The sequence below is a fragment of the Lissotriton helveticus genome, chromosome 3_1 (assembly GCF_964261635.1).
Source record: "Lissotriton helveticus chromosome 3_1, aLisHel1.1, whole genome shotgun sequence".
Lineage (NCBI taxonomy): Eukaryota > Metazoa > Chordata > Amphibia > Caudata > Salamandridae > Lissotriton > Lissotriton helveticus.
The window spans coordinates 997,319,313-997,334,789 of record NC_136061.1 but is presented as its reverse complement, the minus strand read 5'-3'; the positions used below and the strand labels follow the sequence as shown (position 1 = coordinate 997,334,789).

Sequence of the window (15,477 nt, the reverse complement as noted above, 5' to 3'; positions counted from 1 at the left end):
CGGACGATGATGAGGGAAAATTAATTATAACATTTTCCCTCGTCATCGGCCATTGAAATACCACCCAACCCGGCCCCACTGCTCTTACCTGCATGGGACGCAGCTGGTTTTACATGTTACTGAATACTAAGAAGAACTTTAAAAATTAAAGGATGACAATAACAATAGATGGCTACAAAATTAAGTAAGGAATAACCTATGTGGGCATTTTATTTTGATTGTCTGAGATACAGAAACTCCTGGCTCTTGAGGATGATTGGAAGTGTACTTACCTCACTGACAATTGCAAGTAAGTAACCAATAAAGATGCACTGTAAAGGAAGACTGGTGTCCCTTTACACATATATGTACAATTTATGTTGAACTGGTCCTGCTAGTGCAATATGTATCCTTTGGGTAGTATGGTGTTGAAAGTGGCAAACTGTGAGATCATGTGCACTAAAATGCAATCTACCTTTTTCTTCTTTGCTATTAGTTCATCCAACAGACAACTCTCGATTGGAGCTAATAATACCAGGGGAGCAGCACTTTTATATGAAAGCGGTCAATGCTGCTGAAAGGCAGAGGTGGCTTGTTGCACTAGGAAGTTCTAAAGCCTGTCTTACAGAAACCAGGACTAAAAAAGAAAAAGGTATTTATTATGCTTTTGATTCATCAAACATTTAAAAATCTCAGTACAGATGTATTTCAACTATAGATGCAAATACAGTACTGTGGGTATTTTGGTATTTTTCTTTGTATTTTTATGGATAGCATTCCTGGATTTTCTAAGGGTCTGGAAAGGCTGTGTGTTTTGCGAGGCTATGTTCTGTGGATGTATCAAAATATCGGCTAAAGAACATGATCGAGATTTTGTGAGACCGCTACATTGTTTAAAGTAAATGGTAAACCTAATCACCTGGTTTGAATAGTTAGTACAGGTGTTTTGAGTTAGACTCCGATGATATAAGTATGAACTTTTTCTAGTGCCCTACCCAGCTTGTTGAAAGTCGCACATACGTCTGGTCATAACTGGAAGCTGATAATACGTTTCAGTAAAAATTATGTTTATATCGTAGTTGATTTGCCATTTAAGGCTTTTGCTTGCACTTCTTAGAGCCACATGTGCCTCTCCTTCTTATTTTGCTGTTTTGTGGACTGTTGTAGTTTTCATTCCAGTGTTTTTTACTCACTGATTTGTTTTGTAGGTGGTCACCATCATGCCGTGCATTACCATCAATATGTCAAGGGTCGTCCCCCGTTAATACTTCGCTTCTTCGCCCTGCTGCGTCTACTTCACCTGTTAGGTTATGTTATGTTATATTGTGATTTGTAGCGCGCACAACTACTCCTGAGTATCCTGGCGCGAAGCAGTCTAGCACAACTGGCGAGAGAAGATGAGTTAATAGGCCTGTTTAAAAAGGTGGGTTTTAAGTAATTTTTTAAAACATCTTAGGTCCTGAGTGTGGCGCAGCTCTAACGGGAGGGCATTCCAAAGGATGGCTGCTTTAACCGATAGAGACTGACCGCCCATCCTAGCTCGGCGAAAATGAGGAATTACCATCAGTCGTTGGGCAGCCGACCTAAGCGGGCGTCGGGGAATGTAAAAAGCCACTCTCTTCTTGATGTAGGAGGGGCCGGAGTCGTGTAAAGCTCTGTGTGTTAGGACCAGAGCCTTAAATTGTACCCTCTGAGTCACCGGCAGCCAGTGGAGTGTGCACATTTGTGCTCTTATACTTGTCCGTTTAGAGACACCTAGAAGGAGTCTCGCCGCCGCATTCTGAATAAGTTGTAGCTTGTTGATCAAGTATATCGGAATGCCAAGGAAGAGAGCATTGGCATAGTCCAAGCGGGACAGAATAAGTGCCCGGGCAACCATCTCCTTGGCAGCCTGCGGGAGCAGAGGGAGGAATCTGCCAAAGGATTTGAGGGCCCCGAAGCAGATACCTGTAAGTCTTTTTATATGCTCTGTAAATCTAAGATCTGCTCCAAACCAAATACCTAGATTCTTAGCCGGGCCACCCTCCGATAGAGGCCGGGGAAAATCTGGGGGCCACAGAGCTTCTGTGAATTGAGGGGGAAATTGACCATAGAGTATGATTTCCGATTTCCCCTCGTTGCATTTTAATTTCGCCTGGGCAAGCCAGGTGAACACGGCGGCTAAGCATCTTTGCGCCGCTTCTGTGCTGACGATCGGGTCGTCCCAGGTGAACAACAGCTGGGTGTCGTCGGCGTATGCCATAATCTTGGCGCCCAGTTTTTCAGCCAGAAAGAGCAGTGGGGTCATATAGATGTTGAAAAGAAGCAGGCTCAGCGTTGAGCCCTGCGGGACACCCGTCTGAACTTCTCTGGTGGATGAGGAATGGGGGGGCATCCAGATTTGCTGGGAGCGGGAGGTCAAAAAGGATTTCACCCATGACCACACTTGCCCAGAAAGGCCGATGGCGGATAGGCGCGTCAGGAGAAGCTGGTGAGGTACCGCGTCGAAGGCGGCAGAGAGGTCTAATAAAATCAGCGCGGCTCTGCCGCCCTTATCCAGACATTCTCTGATTGCCTCCGTCACCTCCACCAAAGCAGTCTCCGTACTATATGAGGATCTAAAGCCTGACTGTGCTGGATGGAGGGCCCCTGAGTTTTCAACAAAGACATTCAGTTGTCGAAAGGCCACCTTTTCACAAACTTTGGCCAGCGCTGGTAGCAGGGAGATCGGCCTGTAATTTGCCGTGACAAGGGGATCAGCCGATGGTTTTTTTAATAGTGGAAGGAGCTTAGCCTGCTTCCATTGTATCGGCACCATAGCAGACTCTCCCTCGATGTCCGATAGTCTAATTTGCGACTGTTTAGTTGCATTTCTCAATATATGGGAGAGCCGCTTTTGCTGTTGCGGTCTGATTGACTACCCTAGGACGGGTTGGGCACTGTCCTGTCAATAGTTGTGACACTGAATTTGTCTTTTGTTAAAGAGTGCGGACGTCGAGTTTCTCTGTTAAAGAGCTTATGGTAGCATTTGCCAGACAACTCTGTCAAACAACTCACTCTGCTCTAAACACACAAACTTTATGTCTGTTTGGTAAATATTTTCCTCCAGGCATACATAAATGCAGTTTGTATTCTTTTCATTTTCAATCCAAGGGTATAGATGTTTGTACGGCACAATTTTAGACCATGGGGCTGATAATTTAAAAGGCGGACCAGCAGCGGGATGATCTAATGTGCGAATGCCAATGATTTCGTTTTTTTAATCAAACTGTAGTTCAGTCCCTGGAATGTTACCAGTTCCTCAAATGTATGGTAACATGCAAAGTTTGATTCTGGGGATATTCTTTCCCCAAAACCCCATATTTGTTATTTATTTTTGCAGCTATATATAGCAACGTGTCCCATGGGCATCAGTGCACTTTACATGTGTGGAGAAGTGTGGCTTAATGGTTAGAGCGGCAGACCCTGATGCAGAGGTCTAGCCTGGTACCAGGGTTCAATTCCTCGCCTCGGCGGGTCTTTGGCTCAAAAATTCCACGGACCTGATAATTCTCGCCTCGGTGCCTATTCCAATCATGGAGTCCCACTCTGCAACTCTGGGCAATAGCTTGCTTAATCGCCACAACGGCCCCCACAACGCTAAGGATGCCTGGCCTCCACCTTGGGGGTGCCCAGGAGTGGACACCTCACAGGGAGAGCCAGGATGGGTTCCACGGCGGTATTCGTACAAGCGCCTTGAGACCCTTGCGGGTGAGTAGTGCGCTATACAAGTATCAATTTACATTTACAATTTACATTTTACATGGAAAACAGACATTTTACCTGAATTTGGAAGAGCAGAAGAGAAATACGCATCATCCCTTCTTGTACTTTTATTTTCTCTTTGTGGGAAGTAGGCAATGTGCTTCGGGCCCTCACTGTGTCTGTTCATAATTCCTAATTGTCTTTATAATCCATTCTGCTAAAAGCTGACCACTTTTTCTATTGCTGAAGAGAGTACATTAGAATACATCTCATCTTCCAATTCAAGAAATGGCTTTATGCTACCTGCTGCCCAAAGCTAAGAGCCGTAGCACAGGCTCATGAGAGGAATTGCAGGCCCCCGTGTACCCCTCGCTGCCCCTGACATTGTTGCTTGCTCCCGCCCTGGATTCCTGCTCCGTATGGGCTCTTTAGCCCCACAGGCTACTCCCTTTTTTTTTATTGTTTTGACAAAATCCCCGCTCAGAATAAATCTACATGAAGACTTTATGGCCCTAAAAACAAAACTATTCATTGGGTACAATACAATTTAGTGGATTCTAAAATCAGTTTCTCTGACATACAGATGCTGAAGTGTTGAAGTTAGTTCGACAATTCCGTAAAAGCAGTAGATCATAACTGTATTATTAATTATTCATTTTAAAAATATGTCCCTTGTAACAGACCACTTTGCTTTTATTAATGGCAGGCCTTTCACTCTCTTTAAGGCCACCCCTTCCCCGCATACATATCTTAATAAACTTTCTTCACTCAGATCTTCCTGTAGGCCTTTTCCAATTCCTAAACAACAGCTTAGAAGTGATGCATTTTCTGACATTGGTTCACAATTAATAGATTATTAGATTTGCGGGAAACTGGTGGGATGATTTCTTTTCATACAAAATACCACCTGGGATTCGGTTTTCTATATCCTTTGGTGAAAGTGTAGGCTCCGTGTCAACTTACCGACTAGACACCGTAGGCCTGGTGGACTGCAACCCACAAGCGACCTGTCCATTACACAAGGATGGTGCTTTCTGGGCAACAATCAGTCCAGTGAGACGAAGAAGTATTTGTTGTTAGTGGATTCCAGATCTCACTTTGCTATAGATTGATACACTAAAGAACATCAAGAATGTATTTTTAAGACTTTATTAAATTAGTATCCTGTACTATTCATGGGCGTCTGCAGACATTTTTCCAGGGGGGGGCAAAATGTTAACATCATCACCATCCTCCGACATGATGTGTGCCAGTTGGGGTACAAGAAACACTGAGGCGCAGAACTGGGATAGCCTCAATTAAATGCCAGGAATCCAGGACATGTGACTGACCCGCTACAGGCCAACAAACACCACCTGTAGGGAAAACGCTAAACTTTCTGACAAGGTGCTTTATCTCTGTCTGCTAGGTGTGCAGACTTCCGGGTCCTCGATCCAACACCAATCAAGGCTGTCTTCAGCAAGATTCGATTTTTATCAGAATACTTTAAAACAGCCTATGATAAAGCACCAGATTGAATATACTGTATGCCAGTGTATGTTAGGGATTATTTGTAGCACACATATTTACCAATATTGGCTTTTTGGTGCTAGAACTCATGATAACTTTTATCCAAAGTTAAAGCACGTCAACGTTAAGAATAAATAATGCAGCAATCACACACGCTAATGATTCGCCAATGGGTGCTCCCTTTACTAGAATTCCCCGGGCATTACTACATTTTACACACATTCAATTAATTTATACAAAATAAAATGTATAGGTCCAAATGTTAGCTATATTTTTAAAAGAAACTTAGAGTCCCTGTACGTGTAGTCAATGTCAAACTGACAACGTGCCCACGTTTAGGGATACAATAATGGCCAGCTCCCTTTTGCGGAAGCCCGGCCCCGTAAATGTGTGGCACATGCGGCGCCCGCAGCAGCGGCACATCACAGGTCCAGGGATGCTGAGTCTTACACAGTGGTCGAAGTGGGGGAAAAAAAGTAGGGGAACAGTGGGCAGAGAATCAGAGGGCGGGAATAACCCAAGGATTGGATCTGTGGGTGGAGCCAGAGGTGTGACCAGAATGCGCAGACATCCCAATTTTTAGTATTTGTCTGGCATTTCACTGCCCAGTTTAATCAACCACTCGATACACATGATTATTTAAGGTTATAATGAGTTATTAACATTAAAATATATTCTTAAAGTGGAATATGCTTCTAATCACAGAATGTACCAAATACGATAAAATGTGGAAACACAAGCCATTTGTCTCCGAGCCATGGAGTTTCTGTCATCAGCACTATTCCCTTTTTCCACAACAGCAGTTCAAACATGAATGGCAAAATATCCTAGTTTGCAAATGTTTTCTCTAAAATTATGGCTCTGCCATATTTGCCTCATAATGCAAGATCTGCTGCATGATCTGACCATTTAAACTAATAAATTGTTTGTAGCTCAAACATATCAAAAGTTAATATAAAATGTGAATTATGTTGCTGCGGAGTGGATGGCCTATTGTAAAGGTTGACTGGTCACCTTTCTCACTGCTGCATTTGTATGTTACACTGGTACTAATAAGGCAAAATCTTTCCAGAGACTGTTAGCATGTGTACACACTTCAAAATAATAAAATATCTGAAAATATACTGCATTACGCTGCAGCCTTTTTTTTAATGCATAATTTAGTCAACACTACGGCATAATGTTGTCATCCTTTGCTGCATAATTAATTCCAGTGGCCCCACAGCAGGCAGCACATGTTAAAAGTGATTGTGAATGAAGCCAGGTGACTGTAAGTTTGCGAACTTAGTTTGGTGTGCGCGCAAGTCCTGCATTGCCAATCCCTGGTGAGTTGCAGCTACTACTGCTGAAACCAGGCCAATGGAGGTACCTATGGGTGAGGCAGACTTGCCCCAAGGGCAGGGCCAGCCATAGCACTGGTGGTGTCCTGTGCATTAATGTTTGTTAGTGCCCCCCAATGACCACCTCTGCCATGGATTCCCTCACTACCACCCTTTAACTGTCCCCCCCCCCCCCCCCAAGTTTCCATAACCACTCTCTCTCAGGTGCATTTAATTTGATTTACAGCGCCACTCATACCATTGTAGGGTGTCGGAGCACTTTACATCACACACATCACCCAGAGACAATCAATATGTGTGTAAATCACTGTATAGAAAATGTTACATAAGTCTAAGGACTGCAAGTTGTGGGAGTCACATGACAACCATACTAGTAGCCCGTATAGTTTTATAGTGATTGGTCTGGAGAAACACAATACCCGGAATTTAAAACGTAATACCGTGGTTGGGGGTTCTCCTTAATAATCAAAATTGATTTCTGTCACAAAGAACACTTTTTGGGACATTAGGATAATCAAAGACTGGGGGGGGGTGTGGAACATAACGCTCTAATTTATACCTTGCAGTTTGTATGCAGCCCTTAGATGACAGTTAATAGCTCACTGTTCTAAGTTAGGATTTTAACTTATAAACTGCAAGTAACAAAATGATCTCTCTGACCAAAGCAGTAGCCCACTGACCTATTTACATTATGTGCACTTTATGATCTGCTTGGCGCATGTTCTTTGCAACCGGTACATTAACCCTCTGAGCTACCTTTCCATGAGTCAAAACTTCCACTAGACAAAATTCTGATCTCTCTCTAGGAAGAACATTAATCACCAGAGTCATCATGACATTTTTATTGTTGCTGGAGGCCAGGAAGGAGGCAGCAAGCGTTTTTAAAACCATAATATACTTGCAAACATGATGCCTCCACCTAAAGTCAGCACCCGGTGCGGTCACACTGGTTGCACCGCCCTAGGGCTGGCCCTTCTCAGGGGTCCTGTGACCTCAGTGACTGTTGTTCTAGGGCGTGCTGCTTCATAGGCCTGCCCGCAAGACTGGAGGTGAACTTCAGTATGGATAGTGGTGGACATGCCTTGAAGGTTAACCTACACTTGTCATGCTAGGGTCCACCTGCTGGTGCGAAGACACCAGGACTTCTAAGGTATTGCGAAGCCTTCTAAGGTCAAGCATGTGATTGTGCTCTCGCAGGAGAGTTGTCTGGTGGACTGGTTATTAAGGCTGAACCTGGTTCCCAGTTCCAAATTCAGCATCTCTGACCATAGTGCCACATATTCTCCCCCACTGAACACCGTACTGCCCCACTGAGAAAAACTCCCACTGTCTTCAACTACAACCCAATTGTTGCCCGCTATAAACACCTGGATGCGGCTCAATTTAAATTACGCACTAGACAAGAGCAATATGCGGCCTACAAAAAAAAAAGTAACAACATCCTGGAAAAAGCAAACACTTATAGGGAATGCAAAATTTTTCAAACCATGGGAAATGTAAGCAGGAACAACATGGTTACCTTAATGCTTTTACACTCACTATTCAGAAATCAGTGAGTGCTTTTGCCTGAAAAGTTTAGGACACGACTACAGGGCCCTGAATGGGCCCATTTCATTGGCCATTGCTTATATTCTTACAAACCGTAAGCAGTATGGTAAAAAGACCACATCCCTGGACGCAGAGTGGCAGCACACATTTTGTTTTCTAATCAACACATTGCAGTATCTTCAGGATTGATGCACTGGTTCCAAGTCCAGGGAAAACAAAGACAAGAAAACAAAAATAGCGCTCCACTTGCAAACTCTGTAAAAGTGGTGCTAATGTGTTTCAGTGTGAATAAAATCAGTTTGGCCAGTTTGCTACCACTCTGTCTTACTTTATTTAGTTATTTATCTATTTTTCAAATTTTTAGCCTTTATTCCCAATGCTGCACTTTGGAATTAAAATGTCAGAAAAATACATTTCCAGCAAAAGCGTCTTTCTTTTTTGGATCCATTTCACAAGGAAGCAAATAAAAGAAAGGAGAGGAAAGAGTGAGAACCCCGTCTTGAAGTCACAGTTTTCATGGGCGTGCGCAGGGGGGGCAAGGAGGGTCGCTCTAGGGGGGGAGGCAAGCGCCCCTCCTTGCCCCCCCCCCTGCGGACGCCCATGACAACAGTGAAGATAAGGAAAGTGCAGGAGGCTAACACATCAATAAAGTAAGTCTGAGAAAGGCAGAGAGGACAAAATAGAGAGAGTGCTAAAGAGAAAGCGAGTGAGAGTCAGCCAGGGAGATCTAAAGAAAGAGTGAGAGACAGGCAGCCCGAGCCATCTAACTTGAAAAAGAGAGTGAGAGACCGGCACTGAGATCTAAAGAGAGTGAGAGACGGGCACAGAGATCTAACGAGGGAGTGAGAAACCTGCATAAAAAGCTAAAACGAGACAGTGTGAGACAGGCGGTGACAGCTAAATAGAGAGCGCTAAAGAGTGATCTACCAGAAGAGTCCAAGGACTAAGAAGGACCAAGGTCTAAGAAGCGTGTGAGAGAAGTTTGGGTGGCGCAGTGGAACTGACACTACCTGATGGGAAGAGCACCTGTAATCAACCCTAACATTTAATTGTGCTTTCACTATAGTCGCAGTCTGTATTGTGGACTTCCTGCTATGCAATAGTGTCACCTAAAACAGATTCAGAATGTTGTAGTGAAGTCACTGTTGCACTTTTTTTTCCGACTAAAGCCAGTTGCTTGAAAGTCAAGTTCAAATGGCCTCAAAGCACAGCAGGTGCAGCAGCACTGGGGCCTAGTGTATGCACCCAGAGCCAACACAACTTGTTCGCTAGCAAAGGTGATCGCTGCTATACAGACTGGTGCAGCCCCTGCCTGTGGACAATTCATGCTCTCAAAGTAAGCTGTGCACTGTTGAATGCCATGCACAGGTTGTCTGGTGGTGTGGGCTAGCCAGGCCTGCACCCCTATCCTGCTGCATAAGCCAAAACTGTTTTAAAAATCATGCACCTACGTAGGTCATGCAAAGAAAGGCAAGGTGGCCATGCACAGTTGTGTTTGGCTATATGCCTAGGAGGTTGGATGCTGTGACTCCCTGTAGTCCAGGTCCTAAGGCAAACCCCACTGCATGTTTGAAGGCCATGGGTAGCAGGCATTGGCCCAAGAGTGGGGTATGCACAGGAAGTGACAACAGGATCAAGACTATACTTTCCCACTGCTTAATAAGCCTTGCTTTATCGCTGCATTAATTTGCTTTAAAACGCACCATTTGCCAATCTTTTTTAAATTTCTTTCTCAGCAGAGGGACTCTCCCTAGACCCCAGGTTTGTCCATTGAACTTGTTCACATCGCTAACTAGTGTTTTCTATTGGACAAGGTAGAGCCAAAGCAGTCTTGCTTAGTACCCTAGCCCTCTTCAGAAGTCAGGCTTGCTTGGCAACCCAGAAATTCTCAGAAATAATGTGTGAGTTTCCTTTTATGAATGCCTAGAAGAACTGAATTTTTAGTCCATTTATCACAGAAATAGTGCTGAAGTGCAAATCGCACCAAAAAGATGCCAATTTAAAAAAAAAATCTTCACGGGGGAGAATTCCCCCCCCCCCCCCCCCCCGGAACCCTCCTTATTGCTGTCGGGCTAGCTCGCTGCTCTCGCTCGCATACTTTGATTCGTTCTGCATACGCCACACCAGTTTCAAATTCCGCCACTGCAGCTCTGTATACTATCACTCCAGCCTTTTTCATCTATTAGTCAATACTGTAGTCTCCTTTCACAAGTGCACACCTCGCAATGAAACCAAGCCATCACAACACACATTTGATGAGGAAAACACGTACTTCTTTTTATTGGCCTTGAAAATGTTTTCTTACTCACTGCTCTGAATGCTTTTTTAAGGAATTATAATACCGCAGTACAGAGCTCAAATATGGGCTTTATGACGCTGGCTTCTATCTTGGCTTGTGGCATTCATTTGATTCTATGTTGAGTGAAAGATGGGGGCACCAAATGTTTTTAAAGTTCGACAAATGTAGCTTCTGATTTTTCTAGCCGTACAGTACGAGTCATATCAGCAGTTCTATTTTCGGTATGTTTTTCAAGAATCCAAGGCATTTTATAATCTGGTTTTAAGTGATCAGGCAATAATGGCTATATACTGTTCCTCCTGTTATGTAATCCCTACTGCAAAGCCTTCTTCCTCTCTGTTCGGCACAGAAAGATCCTGGGCACGTTGCAAGAGACCCGAGCGTGGATGGATGGATGTATTATACTAGAAGGATGTATGACTTGAAAGGAAAGTTAGCATTTGGACAAAAAGTGGCCAAAACAGCATGTTTGTGGTTGCATTTTGAAAGTGCACAATGTTTTTTTTAATGATTTTTGATCATGCATTGATTAATTAAACCCTTTACATGTAATAACAATTCAAATAGACAAATAAAAGGTAAACTTATTCAGTTAAAGTCAATCTATTAAAAACTAATGCTCCTGCTCTAAAAAGCATTTAAAAATACTATCAGCGTAAAGATTACATGTGGTTACAGACTCTTAGGAGCATAAGTAAAGGCTATAATTGTGCTGCCCAGCGCAGTATCTAGTGGACCTGAAAGGGACTATAGAAAGTGCTGTAGGAAGCTTTGTGAACACATACAAAAGACACGTGGTGGCCAAATGGTAAAAGAAGTACCAACTTCTCATCAGGTTCACAGAGGGGTCAGATGGACAGGAAGAACCTTGCTGTCCAGTGATCTAAGCACTTATGGGTCAGCTGCATGCTGACTTGGTTATGGCCGTATAGTCGCGGAGAGCCTCCTGAGAAGGAAAATGCTAGGTAACCCTTAAGTATTTTACTGCTATTCCTAAAAATGTAAGCAGTTGGACTTTCAGTAAGCTGCTCTTTGCTTTCAGGGCCTCCATGATAGCTTGTCTGCTTGACCACATTTCTAAGTTAAAGTGCGGAGGAGAGCCTTTCTTTGCTTTAGTAGATTGGGGCAGATGCAGACTATATGAATCTCAGATTCACTTTGATTCCTGCAGGGCCTGCCGTTATTTTCTTCAGTCGTTCTTCGCCACTTGGGGATATTTTCTAGCGTTGGGAAGTCCTCCAGATCTCAATGATGTAAACTTGTTCTTCTTGAAAATTTAAACCGTACCTGATAGATAGATAGGTATGAGGTTTATGATAAGCATAGGAATGTATTACCATCCAGGCTTGAGATTGCCTTGCCAGTGTGGTTTGGCTTGCCATTACAGGTACTATTGACATTTGTTGATGGTCTTTTTGAGTATATGTTGTGAGACGTGGAGATGCCAGAGTTGTGTTGCTGATAATGCATTTAGCACCTCCTTTAAGGAACACCCTTGTGTCAACTTGTTGCCTCTGATCTTAAGTTCTCTCCATGATAGATCATCTAGGCCATCTTCCTTGGCAGTGCGCAACTTGTGGCATAGTTTAAGGTTAGACTACCACTTCTCTACAGATGTTTCTGCGAGCCAAATTCAATCCACATCTGTGCCAAGAAGGCTGCTATTGGTAGCCTTAATGCTGACTTATAAAAATGTATAAACAGTTTGTCAAGGAGTGAAGAATCCCTGTCCAGGAGTATTTTGCTCCCGTAGGTGAGAGTTGGAGTCAAATTGGCTCTCATTACGTGAAGCTAATGATCCACGCTAGGGCTCCATAATAGCAACTTTGCTGTTTTGAGGAAAGTATATGTTCGGGCAAGAGCTTTCACCTTTACTGCCTCCTTTTGATAGATATAGGTACATCTTTAGTCCGTTTGGACACCAAGCTGCTTGTATTTCTGTTCCTTGTTTATAGTTTTGTCACTTTTATGCCATGATCCAGTCCTATTGATTTTCCTGTACTATCTTGGTATTGATTAGATTGGTCTTCCGGTAGTTTTGCACAGTGTACTCATGTAGTTTGTCAGTTAGTCTTTGTAGCCCAACCTTTGTTTTACTGAATAGCACTAGGTAATTTCTGTAAACTTAATTTGATAGCGAAGTCCCGTCTAATTTATGGGAGTGTGCATTTATGTTTCTAGCTCTTGAGACAAGTTGAAAATGTGCAAATTAAATAAAGCAGGTGCGAGCACGTATCAGATTGAGTAGCGATTTTTCTTAAGAGAGCGAACCCGTTGTTATGTTATGTTATGTTATGTTATGTTACAATGTTTTTGTATAGCGCAAATCACCACTGGTCTCTAAGCGCTTTCACAGAAAAAGTACATAACCTGCTGTAGCCCAAGACGTCATTCCCTCATCAGACCCCATTAGGGTGTTGATGTTATCTTTTTAAACAAGTAGGTCTTTAAATTCTTTCTAAAGGAAAGTAATGTTGAGTCTCCCTGCAAAGTTGCAGGTAGCTCGTTCCAGATTTGCGGAAGGAGTACCGACCGAGCTCTGCCACCTTTAGATTTCAGCTTAAATCTAGGTTGAATTAATTTGCAGGCTTTGCCAGAGCGCAGAGCTCTACCCGGGATGTACTTCCTCAAGCGCTCTTTGATATAATTAGGAGCCTTTCCAAAAATGGCTTTATGGGCCATACAAAGACATTTTAACAGCACTCTAAGTTTAATGGGCAGCCAGTGCAGCTTCAGAAGAAGGGGGGGTCGCATGAGAGCTCCTTGGCAGAGAAAAGATCAACCTGGCTGCATCGTTCTGCACAACCTGCAGTTTCCTCAGGAGTTTCTGCGGGAGGCCCAGGTACAGAGCATTACCATAGTCAAGCCGAGAGATGACCGTGGCGGACACTATGGATTGCAATGTAGAGGTGGACAAAATGGGTACCAGCTTCCGGAGTTGCCTGAGCACTCCCACACAGGAACCTACCACCGCAGAGACTTGGGAGCCATAGATAGATCTGCGTCAATCTTCAGGCCTAGACTTTTTACCACTGTTCCGGGAGTTGGCATAGTCCCTAATTCTGGAGGCCAGAACAGCTCACACCAAGGATTTTCTTGATTGGTAATAACCAGCACCTCCGTTTTCTCAGCTTAGACTTTCAGGAGGGTGCTGGTCATCTAATTTACAGTGAATCTAAGCAAGTTCTTTACCGAATCCTGTGCCTCCCTGGTATTCTCCGACTGAACCAGCAGTTGGGTGTCATCGGCGAAGTTAAAAACTTGGCAATTTCTATGCGTTAGCTCCTCCATAAGGGGTTGAAGATAGATGTTAAATAACAGGGGAGATAGTGCAGACCCCTGGGGGACACCCCAGGTCACAGCATTGGCCTTGGATAGTTGGTCTCCCAGCTGCCCTCTTTGGGTCCGGCCAGTAAGAAAGGACTTAAGCCACTTGAAAGCTTGTCCTGTTATTCCCAACTTCGCGATGCGGTCAAGCAAGATAGTATGGCTGACCGTATCAAACGCTGCTGACAAATCCAATAGAATCAGGGCACATGGCTATTTATGGTCTGCCCTGATTCTCAGATCGTCAGCAACCGTGGCCATGACCAATTCCGTGCTATGCTGTGGTCGGAAGCCCGCCTGCCTTGGGTGAAGTAGACCATTTTCCTCCAAGTAGCCCGCCAGCGTAGTCAGAACTTGTTTTTCCAGGATCTTTCCTAAAAATGGGAGTTGGGAAATAGGCCTGTAGTTATTTAGAGCCTTGATGTCTGCTCCTGCTTTCTTCAGGAGGGGGATGACCCTAGCTTCCTTCAGATATGCTGGGATGTATCCCGCTTCTAGGGACCTGTTTAATAAGCTCAGCAGGTGTCTTTCCAGACCGGGCAAGGCCATTTGAAAAATACTGGGGGGGCACGGATCCATACTTGACCCTGATTTGATTTGGCAGGCGATAGCTGACAAACTCCCTACATCCAAACATGGGAAACTATTCAAGTTACAGGTCAACTCCCGGGAGATAGGGGCAGCTAAGAGAGTGGGATCAACTGAGCTTTTTGTAATGTCCCCAATGATATCTTGTACTTTTTGGAGAAAGAAACTCTGGAAGGTGTCGCAGTCCGGGCGGTCATTTACTGGGGCTTTACTATCCCTCTGCGTTAATTCCCTAAGAATAGCAAAAATCTCCCTTTGCTTGTTTCCTGCACGTCCGATTCTGTCTTCATAAAATGTTGCCTTCCTCAGCAATATGTCAGTCTTGTATTCGGACAGAAGTGCTTTATAAATTACAGACTCTGCCTGGCTATAATTGAGTCTCCACCTCCGCTCCGCTTGCCGGAGAACTTGTTTTTTTCCTCTTAGTGAGGCATCGAACCAAGGGGCTCCCTTCCCTTTTTCTCTGGTCCTCTCCATCCGCTCAGGGATCAGAGTGTCCAGGGCAGCTCGAAACCAGGCCACCAGGGCTGTGATGTCTGAGTCTAAGTTTCCCTCGCCCCTCTTTAACGGTGGAAGGGAGAGAAACGTGGAAATCAGGGACTCGGCTTCCACCTTCTTCCAGGCTCGAACCTTTCTCCAAAGTGGGTCAGCTGTTGCCGGTGAGATGTTACACGGCACCCAGCACCTGATCAAGAAGTGGTCTGACCATATGCAGGGGCTAACATGAGTTATCTGTGCATGGGGTATAGAGGACCAAATCAAGTCCAGAGTGTGGCCCTTAACATGTAGCGTAGCGGAACGAGCAGGATTCATTTTTTAACACAGACGTTCCCTGATGAAGGTGTAGTAAAACACCGAAATGCATTGGAACAATGGATTGTCTTGAATGTTGAATGATAAGAAAAGTGAATTAAAACATCTTTGATTTTGAACAAAAAAACAAAGCGTGAAGTAAACTTTATTGAAAAACATTTAAGTTGAATTCTACATTGAAATTTGGCTGGAGAATCCAGCTCAAAAGTACTGGTGCCTAGGGTGACACACTTATGAGTTAATAAGTGTGCAACTTGAAGTTAGTAACACATACACTCCAGGAGGGGAGTGATTCCCATGAGCACAGTCGGAATAGAACTAATCATTGGCGGTGCACAACCCGATATCTAG

General features: G+C 44.1%; 1 protein-coding gene across 1 annotated transcript in view; it reads left to right on the top strand.

Moving 5' to 3' along the window:
* Window positions 1-15,477, top strand: part of PLEKHA3 (pleckstrin homology domain containing A3) — a 254,424-nt gene that overhangs the window by 54,874 nt on the left and 184,073 nt on the right. The window contains exon 3 of the mRNA XM_078681500.1: window positions 476-631. Within this exon, the coding sequence (XP_078537626.1) occupies window positions 476-631 (156 nt within the window). The remainder of the gene's footprint in view (window positions 1-475; window positions 632-15,477) is intronic.